The sequence below is a fragment of the Mangifera indica genome, chromosome 9 (assembly GCF_011075055.1).
Source record: "Mangifera indica cultivar Alphonso chromosome 9, CATAS_Mindica_2.1, whole genome shotgun sequence".
NCBI lineage: Eukaryota > Viridiplantae > Streptophyta > Magnoliopsida > Sapindales > Anacardiaceae > Mangifera > Mangifera indica.
Genome location: NC_058145.1, coordinates 15,867,329 through 15,894,138, shown reverse-complemented (window position 1 = coordinate 15,894,138; position 26,810 = coordinate 15,867,329). Strand labels below are relative to the sequence as shown.

The following is a 26,810-nucleotide window of genomic DNA, read 5'->3' as shown; positions in this document are numbered from 1 at the left end:
CAGATTTTTGACCAAAAGTCCCTAGAGCTTACTTAACAGAAATCTAAACTAGTACTTATTGGATTCTCTCTACAGTTAAAATATTGTTTTTTATTGACTGAAGAATTATTGTACGAGCTCACTTATTATTACTGTTTAATTTCGTATTATCAAACTCTATTTTATCAAAAGTCTTTGAAACTTGAATCTTGGTTTTCTATTCTGGGCAGGAAGTAAGTTTTGTCATGGGAAAATGGAATCTCGAAGAATTAAAGTTATATTCTTCTTGTCTCTTAATATAACGTATGAAGAATAAATAATTTACCAAGCTTTGACTCCGAGGTAGATGACCAATGGAATTTCTCAACAAGTTCACAGTAAAAACTGATCACGCAGTCTAATTCGATAAGACTGACCTTGCATTTTAGTCTAATAGACAATAATTAATAGTTGAATAGAAAAAAAAAAAAAATCAAGTAAGAGATTTTATTTTTTTGTTGATTAAGTCTCAAAAAGATGATATCCTAGTTTCTCATGCTTTAAACAAAAAAAATTCCTGTCCAGATCAAACCAAATGGCTTCTGTATTCTGGTTTACTTTCAGGAAGAAAACAGTAGTAAAGATGCAACTCTAGTCTACACTGGATTGTAGAAATGAGTATAATAAAAAAGCTGAAAAAATTTAGAGATCCTCCTTTATTTTTGTAATGGGAAAAAGAATGTTTTCATCACAAGAATCAAACGCAGTGTAAATTATTTATTCTCGTGAAGGTATATAGTATAACTCCTGTCACGACTGCTCTCTCAGTAGGTGTTTCAATAAAACTGTACAGAATCCTCAAACAACATTGAAGTCTTTCGACTTTCGGGTTTTTTTTTTTTTCTTCAAATCGAGCATTTTACAAACGAATAGATGCTCAGGAATGACCTGCCCGCAGTCCCATGAAGTGAAAGAAGTAAACAATAGACCAACTATTAAATATATATGAAACTCGGGAAATCACAGAAACATTTCTTTTAGAGACACATTACGTACAAATTTCTTCATCTTCATCACAGAGGGATTCTTAGATTCTCTCACTTTTTACCCATGGAGGAAGATTATCATACAATAACTAAAACCATAGCCTGACAAAGTTAATTTTTTTTCCTTTCTAAATTCCTTTTTCTTGGGTTAAATAAAACAAACCCACACAACTAGAATTACAAAAAGCTCAGACACACTAAACCTTGAATTGAAACATGAAGAAAAAATTAAAAAGAAATGAAGCATTAGATCATTACTTTCTGATCTAATACTCGTCTTCTTTTAGACCGTTCACTAGTATTAGATCTTTCAAGCAAAGATTTTAATGCATTTTGCAAGAAATGGACTGATTCGATGCTGTGATCTTTCTCGGCTGCGACGATAAGGACATTCCGGATTCTTCCTCCTAATGTAACCATTTCTGCTTTCAATGTGGTTAAATGAAGAGATTTTAGTATCTCAATAATGTCGGGTAAAAGATCAGATCGATCCTCGCAGCACAAAGAGGCCTTGAAGATCAATCTTCCATCGCTAGTGTAATTGCCCGAAAGCACCGTAATTTCATCGGTTTCCGATGGGAAGGATTCGAGGTCTGTGAGCTCAAGAGTTTGTTGTTTAAGTTCTTTCACTCGTTGAACCACCTTTGCCAGGAGAGAAGCTTTGTCTATCTGAGAACATTTAAAATGAAATTAAACAAAGACGAACGACACTGAAAAAAGATTAAGAGAGAAATAAACAGCGAAAATATTTTATAATTTTAATAATTAATTATTTATATTCTCATTAAAATTAAATAAATTTATAAAATAATTATTAAAAATATATTTTAAATCCTTAAAAAATTATAAAGAATTATTGTTGTAGCTTCTCACAACAAAAATATTCATGTTTTCCCTTTTGTCAAAATTTTTTTACTGTAGAAAAAGAAAAAGGAATATTCATAAAAACCCTACTTGTAAAAAGTTTAGGCACTTTCCCAAACATTCTTAGCCCCATAAACAAGGAGGGTTATGTTGCTTTTTCTTTTTCAGAAAACTGTACTTGTAATTTGAACGTTCAAAAGCTTCAAACTTGAAGGTTTCACAATACTGAATCATCCAAGATATAGCCAAATTTATAACAATAATTTGAAAATGGCATTTGAATTCAGTGCATGCGCTTGATGAATTACCTTAGAATTACACGGAAGAATAGTTCTGAGCTTATCGAGATGAGAGTTAATTCTCTCCCTCCTTCTCTTTTCAGCTTCCTTATGATTCTTCAAGGCGGCAAGAGCTCTATCCTGCGGCGTCGTATCGGTGATTCCTGAAACCTCCAGGGGGTAATAGGAGGAGGATGAACTGCAGAAACTCTGCTGCTGTTGAAGCAAAGGATGATTAGAGAAGTCATGACAAGAAGCACCGGGATAGCCGAAGTATTCGACGCCGTTTTGGGCAAGAAAGCGGTAGAGTTCAGAGTTTTCCGGCTGCATCATGACGATGATGACGATGATAATGTCGTTTTGACTGAGTGGAAGTGGGAAGACTGAAAATGCAAATGAGAATGTTTTTTCAATGCTTTCGGTGGGTGGGTTTTTGATTTGTCTTTAGGGGTTTTTATCTGCGGAGAAAAGCTAGTCCCACTTTCGAAAGTGGGGCCCCATAAATTTATCAAATATTAAATTTTGTTTTTTTAAACATAAGATTATAAAATAAAAATTTATTTTAAAGATTAAAAAAAAAACAAAAAAAAAAAAAGCAAGGCAATAGCTGATAGCCTGACAGCTCAAGGACGAAGTTTGACTCATAAAAAGTAAGGAATGCAGGAGTTTTAGATAAATAAGATTTATGTTATAAAATTATATATAATAATTTTAATATTTTTATTGGGAGATATAGAAAGCAATTATTGATTATATGTTACTGATAATATTATGAATGTACAACAAAAATCTAGATGATTGATCTTTTGATTGAGCTTGTTTTTCATATGGTTAGAGAAAAATCTGAGAAATAAAACTAGAAGAAATTTTAGTAGATTATTCAGAGATATCAAATTATTTAAGTTTAAATTAAATATTAAACTAATTTTTTAAATGAATTGATTTGAATATTCAAATTAAAATAAGTTTCAATTGAATATAAAATTATATTATTTTTTAATTGAATTTAAGTTTTTATTTGTCAATATCAAGTTTATTTTATATTAACTATTTTAAATTCAAATAAAATTTAAATTAGAGTATTGTTCAAATTTAATTCATATCAAATCTAACCTCTACGAACAAGTGGAATTAGATTTGATTTGAACAATTTAGGCATGAATCATAGTTCAAATTGTAGTTTAGGAAAAAATAAAGGCCAAAGGACTATTTCCCACCTAAGGTATGCTACAATCTCAAGTTTTCACCCTTTAACTATGGAAATACCAAACACCTACCTATGAGCAGTTAAAATTAACGGTGGTAAGGGTAAAATCGTCATTTTCTTTATAATATTAAAAAATAAATTAAAATATAAAGTATTTTTGTCCCCCTAAACTTTAAAAACTAAAATTTTTCCCCAGCCTAAAAAATGGTAGTTTCACCCTAGGGTTTAGTTTTGAAATCTTCGACGACATCTCCGGCTCCATTACCGATGACCTCTCCCTTTCGAAGCATCCTCTCCTTCCGACGATCTCTTTCCTCCCATTTGGATGCCTGATCGACGTCGGAGAAGCCTTGGGAGACGAAGAACTTCGTCGGGGAAGACGATGATACGAAGATTTCAAAACTAAACCTTAGGGTGAAACTGCCATTTTTTAAAACTTAGGTTGGGAAAAATTTTAGTTTTTAAAGTTTAGGGGGGCAAAAAGAGATAAAATTTTCAGGCATTAGGGTTTTGTTAAATTTAACCGGTCATGGGTAGGTAAACGATATTTTTATAGTTAAAGGGTGGAAACTTGAGATTGCAGCATACCTTGGGTGGAAAATAGTCGTTTGGCCAAAAAAAAAAAAGCCTAGTTTGAGCTTGTAACCTAACTCAAATATTAGAATTTAAATCCAAACTGATTCATATATTAAACTAAAAATAGATTCTGTCTCACCTTGTCTGATCACTTCTTATGGAAGGGAATTCCCCTACTTAAGCCGGGATATAGATTGAAAAAAAAAAAATCTTAATTATGGTCCTTAAATTCTTCCTACTTACTACCTGTTTTCACAATATAATTTATAAAAATATTTATTTGTTATAAACAGTCTGAACGATATTGTCTGTTTTAGGCTTCAAGTCTGCACGACTTTAAAACGCATCATTCAAGTTAAGGGCTTCTGGCTCCTGCCTATATATACGTTTAGTAGACTGCACGAGAGCGATGTGGGACTTCAGGTCACAACACACCCCCCCATCGCGAATCGTGCTGATAACGTGTTATAAACAACCTGAACGATATTGTCCACTTTGGGCTTCAGGCCTGCATGGCTTTAAAACGCGTCGTTCAAGTTAAGGGCTTCTGGCCCTTGCCTATATACACCCTCAGTAGACTGCACGGGAGGTGTTGTGACCTGAAATCCCACATCGCTCCCATGCAGTCCACTGAGCGTGTATATAGGTAGGGGCCAAAAGCCCTTAACTTAAACGACGCGTTTTAAAGCCGTGCGAGCCTGAAGCCCAAAGCGGACAATATCGTTCAGGCTGTTTATAACACGTTATCAGCACGATTCGCGATGGGGGGTTGTGTTGTAACCTGAAGTCTCACATCGCTTCCGTGCAGTTCACTGAGCGTGTATATAGGCAGGGGTTAGAAGCCCTTAACTTGAATGGCGCGTTTGAAAGCCGTGCGGGCCTGAAGCCCAAAGCGAACAATATCGTTTAGGCTGTTTATAACACGTTATCAGTACAATTCGCGATGGAGGGGTGTGTTGTGACCTGAAGTTCCACATCGCTCCTGTGCAGTCCACTGAGTGTGTATATAGGCAGGGGCTAGAAGCCCTTAACTTAAACGACACGTTTTAAAGCCGTGCGGACCTGAAGCCCAATGCGGACAATATCGTCCAGACTGTTTATAACATTATTAAACTTTTAATTATTTATCAAAATGTTGTTTTTATGGTAGTATTTAACAAAGGGGACGAGGAGGGACAATGAAGGGCCAAAAAGAGGTGGGGATGGGAATAGAATAGAATTATTCTCAGCAGGTAAAAGACAAGGATTCCCCCATACTTCCATTGAAGGGACGAGGATTATCCCACCATGCGGGGATGGGAGTCATCCCAGCGCTTTCTCTACCATCTCATTTATCAGTATGGTGTAAATGCATTATCAATGATCAGACCAACCATTCAAATTATATATGTTTGATAATTAATTAAATAAAAATGTTTTGAGTGTTTTTTTAATATTTATTTAAATAGTTAATCAAAATGGGACTAGATAGCAGGTGACGGGTGGGATATGTTGGAGTTGAAGATGGAAGAGAATTGGGATTATTGGGTTCTTAGACGAGATGGATTTCGCTGATGGCTGAGAACAAATGTTGTGACAACAGCTTGGTGGAGTGCTCTTGTTGTTAGGTTAGGGTTTTCTGTGGGATGAGAAATTTGTTAGGTTCAGGGTTTAGATCAGTTTTGTTTTCGAAATACAGGATCTAGGGGATAGACGGAAGCCTCAGGGGGGTAAAAGGTTATCTCTTTTTAGATTATTGTGGTCTTGAGAGGTTCACAGCAATATGACGGAGAAAAGGAAAATATTAATTAATTCAACAATGTATGTTCACCAATGATCAAAGGCAAGAAGAGCGAACAGGCCAGTATGGGACTCCAAGACTGTAATATCTTTAGGTGTTCTTTCAGATTGTTTACATGAATTGCTCTATCACTTTTTGACAAACGATTTTCGCTTTTACTAAGGTCCGTTTTCTAACTATTTTGTAGGAATTGGTGAGCCAGTTTCAGAACGCAACAGATGAAGGTATTTTTTTCGATCGTGTTTTATGATTTTATGATTAAATTTTAATTTTGCCATATGGGTTAGTGTTGTTTCAGTTCCTTTTGACTTCTGCGTTCATATAGAAGAGTGCTTTGTTTGCTTCTTGTCAATTCATGGATTGCTAAAACTATCTTCTTCAAGCTACTATCAAAACCAGGCCAAGTAGTCTAAAATTTTCAGGAACTGCTGGCATGACTTCTTATTTGCATCAATTGAAATTTGCAGGGATGATATTCATTAAATCATCTCCATAGCCTGTGACTGCTCATTCTTTTTGTTGCCACTTTTTGGATATAAATTAATCTATATAATTAAGGTTCTTCCACAAAATAAATCCTTTTGTTGAGATAAAATCTGTAACTTTTATTTCTTTGCACTGCTAGGTTGAAACTCTAAAAGTCTCTGCAAATGCTTGATTGTTTTTTTGAACTTTGACGTATTGGAATTTCTCATACCGCTTTATAGCTTTCTTTATAAACATCTTAAGCTTTTGACCTGTAAAGAATATTCCAAGTTGTTGTTCTTCTTTACAGTATTAGGAATGAGAGCACTTCTCCCATTTGGTAGAAATATTTTTGTGAGGGAAACCTAGCATGAGTAAGTGCAGAGCTATTCATTGTAATTTTGTTATGTCTAAACTAGTTGTTTGCGGATCTTACAATGGAATGTATGCTTGTAAACATTGAGCCACCTTTCCTAGCTTAACTTTTTACCCATTGCTTTTATAACAATCAATCCTGTTTGTATTCTTCTGTTCAGTATCTTGTTTGTTTTGAGCTAAGGCCTAAAGGTCATTCTGACTTTGCTAGATTAAGTTGATAAAACCTTAATATACAATTTTTTCTCTCTTGTCTGTATAAATAAATAATTTCTGAAACCATGTGGAAATCCACCTTTTATCCTTCGCAAGAAGTGAATCTCCAGAGTTTAGGTTTGACAAATTTTCTGGATTTAGATTTATGATGTCATGTTATTATTTTCATGTTTTAGAAAGGTCTTCTCCTTCTCTTTATGCTTGTGTGATACCATGAGCAGAAAGTAGTATTTTAAGGCAAGTTTCTGGTACTTGTAAATTTTTTTTTAAACTTTCTCTTAAACAAATTATTGAGACTGAAACAACTTTAAAAAAAAAAAAAAATCATATTTATGCACCTCGTTGGAAGTTTAAGTGAACATAACATCAAACATTATCATTACATGTGTTCTATGTGTTTTAGAATTTAAGTCCTTATATTTTGTTAATAGTTTTAAGTTTAACAAACATCAGGGTGCATTGTGTTCCATGCAAGTAATATTTTATTAAGCATCAATTCCTCCCCTAGGAAAAATGACTTAGGATAAGAACCCATGGATTTCAGTTGATGTAGTATAGTAAGAGGTTAAGAATGAGATTAGGAAAGGAAAAATCAGAAATTAGACAGAAAGTAATGCGGAGAGATGAGCAATTGTGAAGACTTAGGCTACTGTATTCAAAATCAACCATACATTCTCCCAAGAAACCAAAATCCTTCTAATATAATAATCTGCCTTGAAGAATTAATATTCCTAATCCTTAAAAAATAATGTTTCTTACCCAAATGATAATCCTTAAGTTAGAGTGTGCATTAAAAATACTCATATTTGAAAAGTATTGTTAAGAAATTGATTGGCTTTCTCCCTTTCACAGGGACAAAGGAGAAGATTGCTGCAAATTTAGCAAATTTTATGTATGATCCGTACAATTATTCATTCCTGCGCCAGGTGTCAAAACCCTTACTTTCAGACTAGAACACTTTAGTCATATATATGAAATAAATTTCTTTTTCTTTTTCCACTGATCTCCTTCTATTGATGATTTTTAAACAGCTTAATGTTTTGGAACTCTGCCTGGACTGCATAACAGAACCAAATGAGAAGCTTGTAGAATTTGGGATTGGTGGGATCTGCAGTGCTTGTGTTGGTAAGCCTGGCAATTGGAACTTTTTTGGTAGTCTTTCTAGCAACCATGAATACTGTTTTCTTAATCTGCAAAGATTCTTCAAACTATCCTACTTTTTATCAACTGATTACAATTTATCCTTTTCCTTTCTTTATGTTGGCAGATCCAACAAACAGTGCTATAATCACTCAGTGTGGCGGTATCCCTCTTGTTATTCGATGTTTATCAAGTCCTATTAGTAACACCGTAAGTGGTTAAAATGTAATGTTTGAGTGAATCACATCTTTGCTCTATAATTATTTTGGTTACGAAATTGAATTTGGTACTTCATAAGGATGTAATGCAAATTGAATTATACATCTGTCAAAGAACTCTGTATAAAATTTTTTCTACCAGTTTCATTCATGTTTACCAAGTACATTAGCACTCTTTAATCATAAAAGTTCCTTCTTTTTGATAGTTAATTGAGAAATGCATTTAAACCTCTGTTTCATGTTCCACCATTTGGTGTTCTTGTCCCGCTTTTTGTAAATAACAAGTAATATCTTTGGAACAATTTCAGATTCCTCATTATGTCTATGATTTTAAACCTTACATATTTTGCTAGGAAATTATTTGGGTCATATTGTGATCATCTTTTTATTTATTTTTTCTTTTTTTTTTTCATAATTATAAATTTCTTTGTTTCGTAATTAGTCGATAAGCACTCAACCATGCTAGTGTTTTAATTAGATCAAGTGTTGTTTTGAACTGAAGTTTCCAAGTACATAATTCTTTAAATCTATAAATAATAATAATAATAATAATATACATCTTTATATGTGCATCTAATCACTTCCTTATTATTGTTACAGACGAACCATGCTCTTGGGCGCTTTACCATCTGTGTGACATTCCTAACAAGGAAGAAATTTTGAAGCCAGAAATGGTTGATGTCATTAGGAGGTATGCTACTGCCAAAACTGTAAGTGTGAGCTTCAGTAATCTTGCAAAGGCATTTTTAGATAAGCACGGCCTTGAAAGTAAATGAGAAAAAAAACCCGCTCTCTGGTAGTGAACCATTTACTTCCATACATACTTGTATGAAATTTTATTTCTTCTGCTGCATCCATAATTTCTGTAACGACACCATTTTGCATAATTCCAGATTCAAGATAGGGCATTTCGGTTTTACTTCCTACCAGCAGTGAAATTGTGCAATATTTGAGTTGTACAAAGAGTCTAATATGATTGGCTGGCAACTACAATGAAATTACCTTTTCATGTTGAAATTTATTGTTTGAAATGTTATAGCAGATAGTTGGGAAGCTATAAGTAATCCTGAGAAGTACTTAGAACACAGAATTTACAGGGTCTATGATCTTGTATTATAAAATATAAGATTAAAGTAATATTGCACTTAAATTTATTTGTCGGTAAGTTTCTGAAGAAGTTTATACAATCTGGGAAGGGGTTCACTGATCAGAAAGTCTAACATACTTCAACCCAGATGCCCTTAGACACAGCCATACATTACATAGGATTCACACTAGGAAAGAATGGACAATTAGCTAGAGCCGTGGGTATTGTAGCGAAACTAATTACAAAAAATATTTGAAACATGAAGTTGAGAATGAAACGTTACTTTCTAAGTGCAGTATTTTCTGATTATAAGCACATATTATTATACATAATTTGTTATTTAATTTTTTTTTTTTTTTGTTTATGTTAATATTCCAACTATGGGATTTAACATTTTCGTAGAAAAATTTAGAAGAAAAGCCATCCTTTTAACTGTAACATGTCTAAAAAGATAACTGGGTTTCCAATGGTAAGGTCCTTCATGGGCTTCTCATGAATCAAGGGAACAAAGAGTGTTGCAGTCATTATTTTTATTGAAAGAGAAAGTAATTGAGAAGTTAGGCATCATAATTTATTTATTAAGGGTATTATTATTTTCATAAAGTTATATTGAATGGTATTATTGTATAACAATTTTTAATCTTATAGTGTGACTAAGGGACATGATGAAAGAAAAAGGTTATATTGAAGTCATAATATATGTATAAATGAAATTAAAACATGAAAATTTCTTGAATTATTGAAGAAAAGTAATTTATATTATGATATGGGACTAATAATATTATCTATCAATCAACCAGTATGAATCAAATAATCACATCTTTATCAAAGTGATCTCAATATATTAAGTACAATTAAAATTAATTTTATCTTTACAACTAATTAATTAATTATGTAAATAAATAAAAATGAATTAAGAGAGTCTGGCGACCAATGGAACATGTGCTGCACTGTACATTCATAAAATACATAAGAAGTTGTTGGTTTCATCATTTTGCTCACTATGGTTACATCAACATAATAATTTTCTTTATGGGTATCAAAATAATATAAACTTTTTTTAATAATTTATATAATTTGTTTATTCAAAAGTATGAATTTAGAATAGAAGCAAAGCTGAACCACTTACATTATTACACCAACAATTATATAATTATATCATACATTTCATAAACACCCTTTTAATATTCTTTTAAAAAATTCTCTCAGAACCCTTTCAAATTTTATAAAACTTCCTTTGTTCTTAGTTTGCTGAGGAAATATTATCGAAGAATATTCAAACTCTTATTTTTATATTCTAAATCTTAACTCTTTTACCATTCAAAATATCCTTTTGAAATATTTTTATTATTTTTTATTTTTATTTTTATTTTGTGGGTAACAAGAGATCTTATCTGAATCAAATCATCTCTTTGAAATTGAATTAATCATATAAAATATGTCAAACTCTGAATTCAATCACTGGACCTACCATCATAAAACCAAATAAGTTATAAGTTTAATTTTTTACATCTATATTTTTATCATCCAAACTACTTTTTAAAAGAATCATTCTTATTGTTCTTGTTCATGAACATCTCCTATATGTTTCCTGATTTTTTTATTTTTTATTTTAAGTTTCCTGATATTAAAAAATGAAATAAGCAGCTTTTTTCATTGTGAGTTGAGAAGCATGAAGAGAGGGAAAAGCTGAAAGCACTTTGGCAATATAAATAGGCAAAAACAGTCACAAGTTGTCTGCTTTTGATGGAGATTGATGAGGCTTCCAGTCCACACAAAAGCACTGTCATAAATAAAACCACATTTTTTGCAGGTCCTGTTTGGCTTTGCTGTCTGTCTCTATTCAATCAATCAATTTAGAAAAGGATTTCCCTTTTCCATAAATTAGGCATGCTACTTCTTAAAATGCGGCTTTTCATGAATTGAAATGATATAACATCATTTGTTTCTCCATTTTTCAATGGGTTTGTTTGATTTTATTTTAACTATTTTTCTTTTTATTTTTTTATTAAAAAGAAATTGTTGAGAAGATGTAACATCATTTGTCTGTCCAGTTCTCAATGGGCTTGATTTTATTTAAATATTTTATTTTTATATAGTAATTAGATGCCAGGTTCATTAGAGTCTGTTACTAAAAATTATATATAAAAAATATATAATTTTATTATAATAATATTATTAAGATATCTTAATTAAAAACAAATATTTTCTAATTCTTATTAAAAAACACTTAAATCTAATAATACTCTTTTCATTTTTACTCTTTTTTGTTTCCATCTTCACCGTATATCTCTATTTTCGTTTGTTTTATTTGTTGTATTATTTGATAAATTATTATGTTATTTATCGTTAATTAAATCATGCAAGTTTACCATTACTCTTAAGATCTCCGGTTTGAGGAATGTCTAGAGTTCACTTCAATGTTTCCTAGTTAAATCAAGTATTTCTGCTAAAAAAAACTAAGCTTTCTATAAGGTTGTGTTTTTTTAATAAAAAAGCCAATGAATTCAATCAAAAAATATAAAGATGAAAAAAAGTTAACCAACGGAGAGGTGTTAGTAAAAATTCATGGATTCAATTAGTAAAGTAACTTTCTTATCATTTCAATTAATAAAAGTAACGATCGAAAGTGAATTATAGATTAAAAATTGATATTTTGAAATTTAGAAAGTCAAAACTGCCATTTTGACAAATAATGGGTGGGAAATGTCTTTGGGCCATTTAGCATCAAACTATTAACTAAGCTATTTAATTTACTTTATGAAATGGATTTGTAAGTGTAGCTTGCTTGCTTAATAAGAGAATCATCTACTATTATTAAAGTATTAAAGCTTTTCATACAAACTAATGTAGTATAAAAAGAAGAGTTGAAGATTTCTAAAAGTTTAACTAAATAATAACTTAATTAATATAAATAAATGATGTGACCAACCCATTAACTTGTAAACTAATGTTTGTACACTTAAATTTTACATATTTCACTTGAAAAGTACCAAAATTTTCACGTATCAGTATTAAATACATTTTTTACGGGCAAATGCTTATTTTTTATTTAAGTTTTAATGAAAAAATAAATATATACTTACGATAGATGAAAATTTTAAATATCTATTCAAGTTTTAGTCCGTTACAACACACATAATTTTTTTATTATGATTAAAATGTAAAATTATCATTTTATTAATAATATTAAAATTATATCTTTTTTTAATTTATAAAATTAATAATTTTGTTCAAAATTAAGTTTTAAAAAATTTATTTTTTCCTTAGAATATCAAACCTAAAATCTGGTAACTCCCTCCAACAAATGGCAGCTTCATCCATCTTTCCCTAGAGGAAGTGAAGAAAACACTTAAAGATTTGAAGAAAAAAAAAATATGTATTTTTAAATATTATTATTAAACAACGATTTTATCTTTATATTAAAAGATAATTTTAAAAAAAGTTTAGACATTAATAAGGTTTTTGAATTTTTACCTGTTACAAGTATAATTTTGAAATTAAGTAAAACTTGAATGAAAATACCCCTTTGGCCTTTTTTTAAATATTGAATAAATATGTAAGCTTAAATGTTTTTCCAAAAGTAAAAACAATTTAAGCCGAATTATGTTTTAGGACTGAATCTCATCCGAACCGAACGACCCCCTTAAGACCGGACCGACCACACAATTTTTTCATCTTAAAATTTCTAAGATTAAAGTGACCGAATCTTCCCTTTGATTTGAAATAAAAGACAGCCGTTGCAGAGAAATATCGAGGACCAACTAAGCTACGAAGGCTGCGGATACAGAGAAAAGAAGCCAACTTTGACAGAGAAGGCATATGTATGGAGGCACAGCCTTTATCACATGAACATAAACAAGAATCCGACAGGAGGTGGCTTCAGCTCTAAGTTGCCAGCATTCAACCAAACAAATCCTGTAAAACCTATCAGCCATAGCCTCTGCTTTTTGATTTTCTAATAGTGATTTACAGCTGGTAATTCAATGGCAGTATAGCCTTCGTACCTTTTGGACAATGCCTGTTTGTTTGGTTTCATATTAACGCTTTTACAGACAGAACTTTTCATTCTCACTTTCTGCATAGAGATTCCATTTGGGTTATTTTATCTTTTTGACCATAGAAATATTGCAGAGGAATTTAGAGGAAAGGTAGAACGAGTTTCATACTTTCTTCTTTAATCAAATGAGTGAACAAAAGCTAAACTGAACCACAAGGCTTGTTGGAGATAAAAATAAACATAACAAAAATTTCCATGCCCCAAAGATTTTTATGCTTCACAGCTTAGTCTTTCTCTCTCTCTTCTTCTTCCCCCAAGTCAAGAAAATTCTATATTCTTCTGTTAGAAAAGTCCAAAAAAACCCGAATTTCAAATGGGTGAGATTACTGCTTCAACTAGTGTTTTAATATCAGCTTCAGAGCCCAAGCAAGATGTAGTAAACAAGAGTAATGGGAAGGGCTACTAGCATTCCAAAAATGACCCTGCAACAAAATAAAAATAGAATTATGATGATCCATCATGATACATATGCATGCTTGTACATTTAAAATTAAATTGAGTTCTTAATCTATCTGTATTGAACTTGATGAGTTGAGTGGATGTGCATATGTTAAAAGCACGCATGGCCAACGCTACAGTAAACATTCATAATGACCCAGAATAAAGTTGAAGAGTATCTCTAGCTGTAAAACTAGCATGGGCATGCAATTTTTTATGAATAAAGGTGATTCCACAGAGATATAATCTGTAAGTGAATACAGTAAAGTTTTTTTGCACTAACCCTGTGCTCAGTATGTCAGGATGAACATTGTACTCCTTGGCAAAAACAAAGGGCACTATGCCTTGTGGAAGGGCAGCCTGAATATCAAATCCAGTATTAGTTGTAGATTAACAACGGCAATATCAGTAACTACAAGATTACGCTATACATGGTTTAGTGTTTTGAAACATTATTCACCTGCACTATAGCAATATGCAATAAGGGGCCGTGAAGGCCAACTGCAATTGAGGCGGCAGCCATAACTGCAGGACCTGCGAGGAATCTCACAGCCATTGCAAAGGTTGCAATTGAGTTTCCACAGGCAATAATCTTTGGCTGTAATGCCATGAACAAACCTACAATACACCACCGATTATGAACAATAGGTCTCAAGCAACAAAAGAACAGTTTCTAAAGGTAAGTTTGTAGCATACCAAGACTAAACATGGCCATTCCAAGACCAGCATCAGACAGAATGGCTATTGACCGAGCAATTATCGCAGGCATCTCTACATTCCACCTGCAAAACCAGAGTATTCATATAAAATTTTGGCCCTCAAAGGCTGTCTGAAACTGAAATGATGATTTATTCTCTGCATACTTGAATGAGACAAGAGACCAGGTGAGACCAATGAGGCTGGAGTAAGTGTTAGGATTCCTAATGAGTTTTCGCCACACCATAATCAGAATGAGTCTGGTCATAACACTAGCAGGTGGCATAGCTGTTGGCTTGGGTTCACCAGCACCAGCTTTCGGGTGAAGCTCAGCTGTGGAGCTTGAACCAAGTTTGGAGAGAACTGGCCCTTCATGGTCAGCTCCATTCGTCACCGGCTTGTTCCCAAAACTAAAATCATCTCTACCTAAGTCATCATACTCTAAATAAAACCACAAATCAAAATTGTCATAACGCAACAATTAAAAAGTAAGATACAAAGATCTTTCTTATAATAAATAATATGACAAACAAAAGCTATCACTTAAACTTAAAACACTAACTTTTAAAAGTGATCACATATCAAACAAAGAAACAGATTACTCTGTTTTGGAAAGTATCCTAGCAAGCCAATACTAAGTAAAATAAGCAAAATGAAAAGACAAATACAGTTACCCCAATAGTAGAAAAAAAACAAACGAAATCCAACAAAGATTACTTCACCCACAAAGGAAAACAAAGTAAAACAAGCCATCCAATCCTAAACCAAGATTCAACAAGACAACATGGACAATAATCCAAAACTTTCTACACATGAAAAATTATTTATAACAGAATCACAACATATAAGAAACAATCAAAATTTGAAAATAACAGTAATAATAATCAGTAACCAGTAACTAATAATTTGAAAGACTTGTGATTATACCTTTCTGGTGAGGAATCCCACCAAGCTCATTCCCATATTCAGATCCACCTCTGAACACATGAATTCCTCCTTCTGAAACGGGAGAAGCACTTGAGCTCCACACAAACATATGTAAATCCTTGCCGTTTTCACCACCATTTGCCTTCCTCTTTGCACCAGGCCCGGCCACAGGAGAGAATATACCTGCCGCTGTGGGAGCCGGATAAGTGCCTCCATTGGCTCTGTTCACATTACCAAATACACCGACTCCATTTTCTTCATCAAAACCCAAGTTCCCAAAGTTAGATTGTCTTGGGCTCACATTGCTTATATTTTTCCCATTAACCATGGAATAGAAATCTGTATGGTTGAAACTAGAGCCTCTTGGAGTTGGGTTCCTTGATGACTGGAGAGAATAAATCTCTGCGTTGGTTAAGTTTGATGGCCTTGGGGTTAAGGAAACGCCTGAGTTAGGTCCGTGTGATCTTCTTGAGAAAATTTCTGATCTTGAACTTGTTGACTTCCTTACTGTCACATGAAGCTTGCCATCTTCACCAACTTCAGCCTCAGTTTGCAATGGCTCTTTACCATCCAAAGAAATGATATCAGAATCAACTCTAAAGGAGATAATAGAACCAGCAGTGTCAGGAAATTGTTCGGCAATTAAGAGTCTAGCTCCTCTGTATTCAAACAGAAAGAGCATCAATGTATACCATATTATACACTGAAGCACAACTATTTGAACCATCAAGCTTCCTGAGTACTCTCCATACATTCCCTTCAACAAAGGGATGCCCATAACAAGAGTGTTGGGTAAAGTAGAGAGCGAGAACAGCGTTATAGACCATTCAAGAGAACCTCTTGAGCTGGTTCTAGACCAGATAGCCAGCACCCCCAAGACTATGATTTTTTGAAGAGTGTCAGCAGCTATGAACCTTAAGTTCATGGCATAAGGGTTGTTTGTTGAGATGAAGTGAAAAGACAACAAAGGTACGGCAAAGAGAGCAACAAATCGGTTGATGCCCGAACACTGATCCGGGCTAAAGATTTTCCACCATTTCACGGAGCCATAAGCTAAGATCATAGCTACATAGAGCGGCACAACGGCTGTGAGCACATGGTAGAGATCTGTTACCGAGATCATTGTTTCTGGTGGATTTTACAAGATACTAAAATAGTAAAATGAGAAAATGAGTAGAGTTTTGAGAGAAGAAAAGGAATAAAAACTGAGTCTTTATAATGTTGAAAGAGTTTCAGACTGATTTTCTTTCGCTTTCTCGCTGAAAGAAAGAAAAAACAGTCCTGGAAGCCAAAGGAAGATGAGTCGCTTCAGTGATGAACTATAAAATTATACAGATAAGTAGAGCAAGAATCAACCCATTTGCAAAAAGAGCTAAACAAATAAAAAAGCGGTTGCAATCATCGGAAAGATATAATTTTCCGGCGTGGTTGAGAGGGGGGATACAGAGAAGAGACCAGATGGAAGGTGAAGAGTTATATTAATGGGGATTTAAATAGAAGAAAGGAGACACAGACACAACTAAAAGCTACTGACTTTTAAGCGCCTTTTTATAGTCTTTTCGGAGATGAAAGAGAAAGAAAGTGTCAAATGAGTCAAAAGACCTCTGTTTTTTCCGATTTCGAATTCCAACTATTATTACTCCGGAATTTAATATATGAAAAGAAAATTATCTTTCTGCAGTGAGATTAGCAGAAACATGTCTCAAAAGTTAAGTTAATTACTGTGACCGGAAAATCTAAAATCATATATTTTAAAAACTAAAAAGAAAGTTTATTTACTAGGATATTAAATTAAAATATGTTAAATATTTTTTATTTAAAATAAATTATTTTTTAAAAACTAAATCAATTATATTTACTAAGCTAAATTTTAAATTTATTGATTAATTTTATAATGAATAAATAAGATAAATTAATAAATCAATCTTAATATAATAAAAAAAATTTGACCTATATTTTCTTTTTAACTCAAATTACATATAGTAGATATATCAATTACATTAGATTAAATAGAGGCTCGACTTAGAGTTTAGAATTCAAGCTTGACCCATAAACCTTTCAGATTAGACTGTAAGCTTTAATATTAAGTTTATGGGCCAATTCGACCCATTTTGTTTAAAAATTAAAAAAAAGGGCAAAAATAAGACTTCTACGCAGAAGCCTTATGGCTGGCTTTTTTTTTAATTTTTAAATTTTTCTATATACAAATATTTCAATTTTAATTATTTCATTATGTTTTCTCTTATCAATTCTCTTTTAAAAATTGTCTAAATTTATAAATAATAATTTTTTGTATTTATAATTACATTTTCATTTCAATTTTATCATTACAAAATATTACAAATAAATTTAACATTAAATAAATCTAAAATTTTAGATATTAAAGACGAGTAGATAAATTGTATGATATGTATATTTTATTTATATTTATAATTATATAGTAGGTAAATTAATTTATTTATACTATATTATAAACTTATAATTTTTTTAATTATGTAATCACGGTATTCTTTCATTACAAATGAAAGATTAATAATAAAATATTTAGAGTATTATCTTTGATTTTAATAATTAAAAATAATTTATATTTAAAAATTTTAATTAAAATAAAAAAATATTATTTAAATAAATTGACTCAATTAAGACTCGTCCTGGAATGTAGGGCGGCCCATTGACTTGTATAATGGTTATTTTGTAAGATTTTACTTCAACCTTACTGTTTTTCGCCATTGTTACTACAGATTTAAACTCCACAGCCTTCACCCACGGCAAGAATGGTTTTTAGGCACATTTTTATAATAAATACTTAAAATTTTCACATGCCATCATCTATATATCTTTTCGATAACAGAGATGATTATTGAAGAAAATCGAGGTAGATTTGCATAACACTTTGGATAATTAGTTTATTTTTTAGGGGAATAAAATTAATTAGGAAATAAGAAAAAGACAAATTAAGAAAAGGGCAAAATACAAAGTCAAGAGACAAAAAAGAGAGGAGGTGAAAACGAACAAATCAAAAGAAAATCCTGAAAATTGGCAGCATCCAAGGGGGAATCAAATTCCCTCACCACGTGTAACTTTCTTAATTAAAGTAACTCTGTATCTTTTTTTTTTAAATTAAACAATTATTTTTAAAAATGTAATATGAAAAATTATCTAATTTTATTATTACTTTTATTAATTATATTAAAAAATATTCCAAATATCAATGTATTTATTCAAAAATAAGTATAAAAAAATTACTTTTCTCGGGTCAGAAATTCTGAATAAAACGGGGGACCAACCCAGTACGAGGCTGTCGTTGCGTGATGATACGTAATCATTAACAGCCGGTGCCCTTAATGTCTTTTCAAATCTCCCTTCGTAATGGCAACCCAACACCAAATCAGACATATTCATTGGGTTTTTCACTGCTTTGTGCTCCTTTCCCAGTCGCAGGCGGCGCCGCTGTCAATTATAAACATAATTTAAACTTTTCACACTCTCTATCTCACCTACATCCCTTGTACTCGCTCTCTGATTGGTTTATAAATTTGATTGTAAATAATTAAAATTTATTTGGCGAGTGTAATGAGTTTAGAAAAAAAAATCAGAAACAGAAAAGTGTTTTCATTGTTTTCCAAACTGTGTTTTCTGTCTGTAAATTTATTCAAAATGACAACACTGTCCCTATCTTTTTTACCTCGAATCCTACTTCAAGATTATTCTGAAACCAATAAAAAATGTTCGTATTTTCTAATTGAATATGAAATAAAATATTAAAAATGAATAATAATGACATATAAGAATGATATATTGCAGGGAGGAAGCATTGCTGGGGTGTTTTTGAGATTCGAGTGCAAGGCAGACATTAATTTCCTTGCAAATTAAATAAATAAAGAAATAAAATAGTTGATGATAGCAGTCACTCCCTTCCCATTAAAGAAAGGCTGATTGAATGATCAAACGATAGAGGACGGCCCAAAAGGAGTAGTTCCAGTTATAAAAAACAAAAAAAAAGGAGATCGAATTTTTATTTATCCGGTATAATTAATTCGACTTTAAGAAAACAATTTAAATTCAGTGAGATTACTCTATAAAATATATATATATAAAGAAAAAAAAGTCAGGTGTGAGAGTATAAATATATCAAAATTAAATTATTAATTTCTTTGATATAATAATTATAAAATTAATTAGTAGATAAACAATTTTTCTATTTGTGACCGGTCTTGTCTCGAAACCAAAGCCCAACCACCTTGACTGACATATTTTCTTTTTTAGACAACGCGGTGTATATATACATGAACAGAAATTAAAGTCAGGTATCTCCCTGAGCTTTGCGTTGGACATGTGGATTGGGCCAGATTAAATTGGCCCGAAAGTCATTTATCAGGGAGTTCTGTTGTTTGAACCTACGTAATATATATTTTTTAAAGCACTTATTTTAAAAATTAATTTTTAAACATCCTTTTCTTGTAAATAAAAATTTTGATAATATAATCTTTTAACTCCCATATTACATATTGGAGGGGATATGTGGTATTAAGATTTTCTTTTGTATTATAATTTGAGGAGGAAATTCTTAATTCTTTGTAGAAATATGACTTAATTTGTACACAAATTACTTGTTCAACGTGTTTGGGTTGAGGCGAGTCAACCAGTCAACCTACCCATATATCCATTTGTATTATTATAACAATTAATTAATAAAGATAAGTAAGATAGTGAAGCGAAGTTGGAAACTTCCTTGACTGCCCTCCATTTCCATAAAAAAATCTCTCATGCAAAACTATATATTAAAATAGATTGACTCCAGCAGCCTAGCTATCAATACCCATGTCACTATTTATGAATGACGCAAATAAAATAAAATATATATTTTTTAATATATATTTATATATATATTATTATATAATTAGATATTATTTTATTTTTAATTTAAAATTATCAATTATTTTATTTTATTTTTAATTTAAAATTATTTAATTATATAATAATACATATATATGTATATATATTTATATTTTTAAAATAAATATTCGTAATTTTATTTAAATAAAATTGATATAACATGTATTTATAAATAAAATGTTTTAGGGAATTCTTTCGTTTTAAGTTGCTAATAATTTTAGGAAGAATATATTGCATTTTCCTGCCCAAAGTTTGATCTACGAACTTCTCCATCCTCAGTGACACAAATATACTTTTCCATCCGAATTGAAAAACTAATGATTCACAAGATAAAATACTAATTTCATGGTCTAAAAATAAAAAATAACCTTTACCTAATATAACTTAATGTTTTAGATATAATTGTAACCTTTATAGGTATTAAAACTTGTAATTAAGTCCCTATGAAACTTAGCCACCATTCCATTATAATCTCATTATTGTCAATAGCAAAGTCGATGTCAAATAAGTGAGAAAGATTGATATTTGTGGAATAAGTTATTGAAAGTTACAATTAGTATCAGATGAAGTTGAAAATGAGAAGATTATCTTGTAAATATTTGCCAAAAATACATTAGGAAAACAATAATATAATTAGTCGAAGATGGAGAGATTCGCATTGAAAATCTCTATGAAAGTCGAATCAACGGTTAATGTAACTGAAAAAAAAAAGAGACCAATGCGTGAGATATGTCTTTGAAGTTTTGTTGACTTGAAATGAATGAAAAACAACAATATTAATAGGGAGCCAACGATAGAGAGATTGGTGCAGAAAGTGTGCGTTGAAATTGAATCATGATTGGAAAGGAGTTGTCAAAAATGAAAATGTTGGCTAGGTTTATGGGTGGATTTGGGCTAGGCCGAACTTGACCACCCCTTAGCTAGAGTTTGACTTAGAAAAAAAAATGATATGATTCGAACTCAACCCAAGTTAGTCTAGCCAAAAAAAAGTTGGTTCAAGTTTGACTAGAATAAAAATGGCTTGGCTCAGCTCGATTTGAGTTTGACTCGATTTCGTAGCTCGAATTAATTATTTGAATTAGTAACTTGATTCTGTTTGAATTAATAGTTTGAATGTATGACTCAGATTTATAACTTGAGTTTGTGATTCATTAATAAAATAATATTGTTTTATCCAAATAATATTCAAAATTTCTGATTCAAGTCACAAATTAGAGTTGAACCGAGTCGTGTTTTCGAACTACCAATTCAAACTATTAAATTCGAATTGAATCGAATCACGAATTCCAACAATTGATTCAAGCCAGGTGTTTGAGCTGGATTCCAGTCAAATGCCCTTTGGCTCGAATTAAAAAATGAGCTAAATCTTTTAGTTCAAGTTCGATTCAAATTTTAATTAAATGAATTTGAATTGAATTAAATTGAATCGAACTGATTTTCAAGACTGAGATGATTTAGATCATATCCAAACCTAGCTAGGTTATAAAAAAGAAGACGATGAGTGTGAAAAAAATCTAGAAAAAGAGAGTTTTAATGTAAATTTAATATTTAAAAAACTTTTCTTCAATTTTTGTTTATTTGGGGTGATAAGGTTATTTTGGAAAGTGAAATAATTAGTGGTAATATGGTAATCTCATTTTGTAACAGTGTTTTAGGATTTGGGTGAGATAATCTAATATATACAATTAAGGGGTGGAAATTATTTAGGCTAAATTTGGGTGGAAACATGTTATTTACTATTTTAGGGAAAAAATTATTTCCAACCCTTCCACTTTTGACAAAATAGGCAGTAAATAAATAAAGTTAAAATCCCCAAAAGAATCTTAACGTCATCTTCCACCCTTCTAAATAATATAAGGTTTTTCACTTGACTGACTTTTACAAGAATGGCGAGTGAGGTCTCGGATCGCTTGGAGCCCTGGAGCCAGATCAACGACAAGGTCGTAATGGTCACCGGTGCCTCTTCCGGTTTAGGTCTTCAGTTCTGTCTCGATTTGGCCAAAGCCGGCTGCCGGATCATAGCCGCGGCTCGGCGCGTCGACCGCCTGAAGTCTCTCTGTGACGAGATCAACAATTCAGGAAGTATTAGAGCTGCAGCTGTGGAGCTGGATGTCTGCATGGATGAAGCAACAATTGATAAGGCCGTACAGGAGGCTTGGGATGCGTTTGGGAAAATCGATGCTCTGGTTAATAATGCAGGTGTTCGAGGTAATATATGTAAAATTTTGGGTCTTTTACTTTGTTTTTGTTTGTTTGCTCTCAGAAATAATTGAATAAAGGTTGTCGGTCTGTTAGAATCATCATAAAGTGTCGATGTCACGTGGTCACTGAGGAATTTTTTAGGCATTTAGATGGAAAGAGACACAATGTTTTTGTGTGAACACACCGGATGACGAGGTATGGTCGTCTCACCGAAGTAATTGGAATAAGGGCATTTTTTTGTTTGTTTATGCTAAATTGGGTTTTCAATTGAGTTATTTATTTGAAGCTTATATTGAAGGTTCTTATTCAGTTTGTTTGGGAACTTAATTCTGGTTTTGAGAGAGTGATTTAATAAAAACGGTTTCTAGTTGACAGTTCATTTGCATCCCCATGTCAGTAATTTTACCAAAAACTCGGTGGATCAATATCTCTTTGTTTTTGTTTTACATTATTTATTGATATTGGCATGTCTATGTTTCTTCCAGATGGCCCTATGCTTAGCTTACTGCTTTCCTTTATCCTTTCTGGACATGAGAAAAAGATGGTGTGGACACTACAAAAATGTTGTGGAAAGTGTCTTCTCTTTTATTAATGGTTGCACCATGTCTAATCATTTCATAAGTTTTGCAGTTAGTGGGCTATGACTGTCGACTTTTTTGTTACAGAAGTTCTTTTTGTGTTTTTTTATTTTTTGCAAAAAAAAAAAAAAAAGATGAGACCCTCTTATCTCTCTTTTCTCTCGAATGAGTTTAGTATTTATAACGTGTTATGGATTCTGATGTGGTTACTTATGGTATCAATATGAGGTGACAGACCAAATTACAAGTACACTTACAAGTATGCTTACATGATTTGGTTTATTCTTCACCTGATAATTTGTTTACAGTGATTCTGATCAGTAGAATCAGTTTCAGCTTTCTTGACTTGAGATTAATTTTTTTTCTGTATTGTAGCATGATTTATTTGCCTCTTTCTACATAGTTTTGATTTCTGATTATGTTTGATGTACCTATGAGTGATAACTATGCCTTATTTTTTCTGTGTCTTTGCTGTGTATCTCAGGTAATGTGAAGACTCCACTGGATTTGTCTGAGGAGGAGTGGAATCATGTTCTCAAAACAAATTTAACAGGATCTTGGTTAGTGTCAAAGTCTGTCTGCATACGTATGCGTGATGCAAATCTGGGAGGATCAGTAATCAATATCTCTTCCATAGCTGGTCTTGAACGTGGACAACTACCTGGAGGTGTTCATTATGCTTCTTCAAAGGCAGGCTTAAATACCATGACTAAGGTAATATCAAAAGACATTTTTTCTGGTTGTTCTAGAATAATAATTCTTAATGTTTTGTTTCCAATTGGTTCAAGGAAGGTCATTGTATTATGCCTATAAGATAGAGTTGTACTTTCACTGAGTGTTAAATTTTAATGCTTCTACCTTTTAGCCTCAGAAAAAAAATGTGAACACTGTCAAGTAAATGGGGAGAGTGGACATCTAAGCTTTATGTACAAATCATGGAGTAGAGATAATGAGACTGAAAATTTATGGTGAAAACATGTATGGTCACAAGCATTTAGTTGCTACACAAATGGTGATTGTTATGTACATAAACCATGTGAAAAGTATAATATGGTTATTATGTTAGAGTCAACTTTAGCAAGGAAACTCAATCCTGAACCCACATTCAAGAGTAATTAGAGTCAGAACTCAGCTCAAGCCGAAAAAGCTATGTTTAGCCACAGTATAAAATTCTGTATTTATGAATTCAAGATTCTTTCACGTATGAAGTTTATGATTTTTCTGGGAAAAAGTTGCTGTTAATAGGTTTTCCCCCAACAATGCTTATTTAGCTGAGACGTTGCACCAGCTTCTATTTTCTTATCTTCCAAGGCCCAACATCTCTTTCTTGGCAAAAACTAGAAAAGCTGAACACAGTAACTCCAACTGTTGGAAGTGCCTGGTAAAGCTATCTAGCTCATGCTAGCTCTTAAAAATCTGACATAGTTGTGGACTATTAGATGAAGCTAAAAAATTTTCACATTAAGATGAACATAGCTGCATCGTGTATCGTTTTAGTAATTTTCATTTTCAACCTCTTTTTTCCTTTCTCTTTACCTATAATTTGTTACAAATACGTTCATAATTCTATCCCAACAGGTAGATTTGAACATCTTTTAGTACATCTATTGATTGTCTTGAATAGGCTATAAATTTTGGAATCAGATTCTCATTTTCTATTATTTTGTGAAATGGGATACCACTTTACTATTGGTTTAGCGTTATGCCTTAATTTAGGATGGGAACCTAGCAATTCTTGGGCCTTTATCCAGTAATATGCACTATAATTTGCATTGCTTGTGTTTTATTTCTCAGTTCACACTTCAGGCGTTTTTATAACCACTGTCGTTGATCTGTTCATTCATTAAACTGTTTTCTGCTGAAGATCTATATTATGTTGCCATAATGATAATGCTGGTTGTTAGGTTATGGCTCTGGAATTAGGGGTATACAAAATCCGAGTGAATTCAATATCACCTGGACTTTTTAAATCAGAGATCACTGAGAGTCTTATGCAGAAAACCTGGCTAAATAACGTCGCCTTGAAAACAGTCCCTTTAAGAGATCATGGAACCCCAGATCCAGCATTGACATCGCTTGTCCGATACCTAGTTCATGACTCTTCAAAGTATGTGACAGGTAATATATTTATTGTTGATGCGGGGGCTACGCTACCCGGTGTGCCTATTTTCTCTTCCCTTTAATTTCTCACGAAAACTATGAAATTGTATGTACTTGCCCTTATGGATGTTAGCAGCACTCTGGCTTGAAGTTTGTTTAAATAATAAATGGAGAAACCATATTTTGTCATGTTTTGGTATTTCTATTTTCTACCAGTTCATTTTAAAATCTTAATTGACAAGCCGTGTCAAGTCTTCAACAGGGGGATACAGTTGTATTGATGGGTTACATAATTAATTTAGCAAAAACAACATTATTTGTAGCGATGACTGCGATTAAGTATAAGATGAAATGGTTTTATATAATTAAATATTATTTTATTTTTAATTTAAAATAATCAAAAACATGTTATTTAGATATTTAAAAATTAGATGGCATAATTTTATAATAGAATTGATGAAGAAAAAATTTGTTTTGTTCTCAATTGTGGTGTAAACATGGCGTATGTTGTCTTTGTTGTTCCCTATCCCTAGATTTATTTTGTATGTACTTGAATACATAGCAATATGGTTATATTTTTTTTCAATATATTAACCTTAGTTTCAATTAAGGTTAGACTTGAAAATTTCTTCTTGTGTTTAAAATTTATGTTAGATATTGCATCGTTGGCTAAATATATATCATCATCGTTTTTCTTTCTAACTAAACTTGGACTCATTTTTTAAGCATATATTGATGATGATTTCATAATTAACAAGTAAAAAGATGAAATGATGAGATATATAAGGTGAAAGTAAAACATATGACCAAAAAACTAAGACCGAATAACTATTTTTTACCCAAGGTTTAGTGCAGACCGACATTAGCTATAAAAAATTTAACTATTTACTTTTTCGTTAAATTTTTTCCATTATTATTAGAAATAAAATTATTATTTAATAAAAAATATTTAAAAATTATAAATTTATGATGTTTATCTTTTTTTCTTAGTTTAAAAGCTAATAATTTATTTCTCATCTTCTCCTAATCTAAAGTTTAAAAAATGATTATTTTTTTTTAGGGATTGCATTTTTCTCTTGTTGTTCCACTGATAATCGGAGTAGGGCAATTTTTATCTTCTCATCTTTCAGATAAAGACGAATCATCGGTGAAGATCTATGTGATATACAAATCAGTCAGACAAAGTGTTTAAACCTTTCTTTGTAAACCTTTCTCTGACCAATGTGTGTGTGAATCAATGCATATATCAGCTAGTGTAATTTGACAAAAAATTAACAGTGAAACTTAACAGATATAAGTATTTAAATTTTTTATAGTTAATAAGTGAAAAGTTGAATATACATAAAACCTTGGATGAAAAATAATCATTTGGCCAAAAACTAATATAACCGTCAAAACTTGTAAAGAATTGCTTTAATGATAATAAATCTCTTTTAATAATTTTATAAATTAAATTTTTGACTTATGGTCACTTTAATCTGAAATTAGATTTGTGGTTGATTTCGTTATAAAAGACAATTGAACTGAAAAAAAGCAAGATGCTTGAATCCTTATCACGCGTAATCGACCTAGGAAAGCAAGCTAGAAAACGAACAAGTAATGATATTGTAGTTCAACCCCTATAATACAAATTCAAAATAAAGGATACTTATGTCTTCATAAATAAAAAATTAATGGTTTAATGAATGGACAAAAAACAAAAA

At 31.7% G+C, this 26,810-nt stretch overlaps 4 protein-coding genes across 4 annotated transcripts; 2 read left to right on the top strand and 2 right to left on the bottom strand.

Moving 5' to 3' along the window:
- Window positions 1–960: 960 nt before the first annotated feature.
- LOC123226143 (transcription factor bHLH106-like) lies at window positions 961–2,567 on the bottom strand. The gene is made up of 2 exons (XM_044650633.1): window positions 2,177–2,567; window positions 961–1,673 (listed from the first exon to the last, which is right to left on the bottom strand). The coding sequence occupies exons 1-2, from the start codon at window positions 2,477–2,479 to the stop codon at window positions 1,251–1,253; spliced, it is 726 nt and encodes a 241-aa protein (XP_044506568.1). The 5' UTR covers window positions 2,480–2,567; the 3' UTR covers window positions 961–1,250.
- Window positions 2,568–5,118: 2,551 nt separating this feature from the next.
- LOC123225261 (armadillo repeat-containing protein 7-like) lies at window positions 5,119–9,140 on the top strand. The gene is given in 7 exon segments (XM_044649183.1): window positions 5,119–5,803; window positions 5,897–5,933; window positions 7,618–7,691; window positions 7,797–7,890; window positions 8,033–8,115; window positions 8,724–8,814; window positions 9,017–9,140. Coding segments are annotated over 6 exon segments (423 nt in total). The 5' UTR covers window positions 5,119–5,731; the 3' UTR covers window positions 8,787–8,814; window positions 9,017–9,140.
- A 4,209-nt stretch (window positions 9,141–13,349) lies between these two features.
- LOC123225223 (probable auxin efflux carrier component 1d) lies at window positions 13,350–16,829 on the bottom strand. Its single transcript, XM_044649131.1, has 6 exons — window positions 15,332–16,829; window positions 14,572–14,845; window positions 14,405–14,490; window positions 14,169–14,326; window positions 13,992–14,068; window positions 13,350–13,692 (listed from the first exon to the last, which is right to left on the bottom strand). Exons 1-6 carry the CDS (start codon window positions 16,452–16,454, stop codon window positions 13,626–13,628), a joined length of 1,785 nt encoding a protein of 594 aa, XP_044505066.1. The 5' UTR covers window positions 16,455–16,829; the 3' UTR covers window positions 13,350–13,625.
- A 5,225-nt stretch (window positions 16,830–22,054) lies between these two features.
- On the top strand, window positions 22,055–25,296 carry LOC123224796 (3-oxoacyl-[acyl-carrier-protein] reductase FabG-like). Its single transcript, XM_044648520.1, has 3 exons — window positions 22,055–22,435; window positions 23,492–23,721; window positions 24,912–25,296. The coding sequence occupies exons 1-3, from the start codon at window positions 22,114–22,116 to the stop codon at window positions 25,188–25,190; spliced, it is 831 nt and encodes a 276-aa protein (XP_044504455.1). The 5' UTR covers window positions 22,055–22,113; the 3' UTR covers window positions 25,191–25,296.
- The last annotated feature ends 1,514 nt before the right edge of the window (window positions 25,297–26,810 follow it).

Coding starts and splice junctions, on each gene's coding strand:
- LOC123224796 (XM_044648520.1), top strand. CDS start 22,114: ATGGCGAGTGAGGTCTCGGATCGCTTGGAGCCCTGGAGCCAGATCAAC. Junction 22,436..23,491: donor TAATAATGCAGGTGTTCGAG/GTAATATATGTA, acceptor TGTGTATCTCAG/GTAATGTGAAGACTCCACTG. Junction 23,722..24,911: donor GCTTAAATACCATGACTAAG/GTAATATCAAAA, acceptor GCTGGTTGTTAG/GTTATGGCTCTGGAATTAGG.
- LOC123226143 (XM_044650633.1), bottom strand. CDS start 2,479: ATGATGCAGCCGGAAAACTCTGAACTCTACCGCTTTCTTGCCCAAAAC. Junction 1,674..2,176: donor TTCTTCCGTGTAATTCTAAG/GTAATTCATCAA, acceptor AAATGTTCTCAG/ATAGACAAAGCTTCTCTCCT.
- LOC123225223 (XM_044649131.1), bottom strand. CDS start 16,454: ATGATCTCGGTAACAGATCTCTACCATGTGCTCACAGCCGTTGTGCCG. Junction 14,846..15,331: donor TGGGATTCCTCACCAGAAAG/GTATAATCACAA, acceptor GGTTTTATTTAG/AGTATGATGACTTAGGTAGA. Junction 14,069..14,168: donor TGCATATTGCTATAGTGCAG/GTGAATAATGTT, acceptor TTTGATATTCAG/GCTGCCCTTCCACAAGGCAT.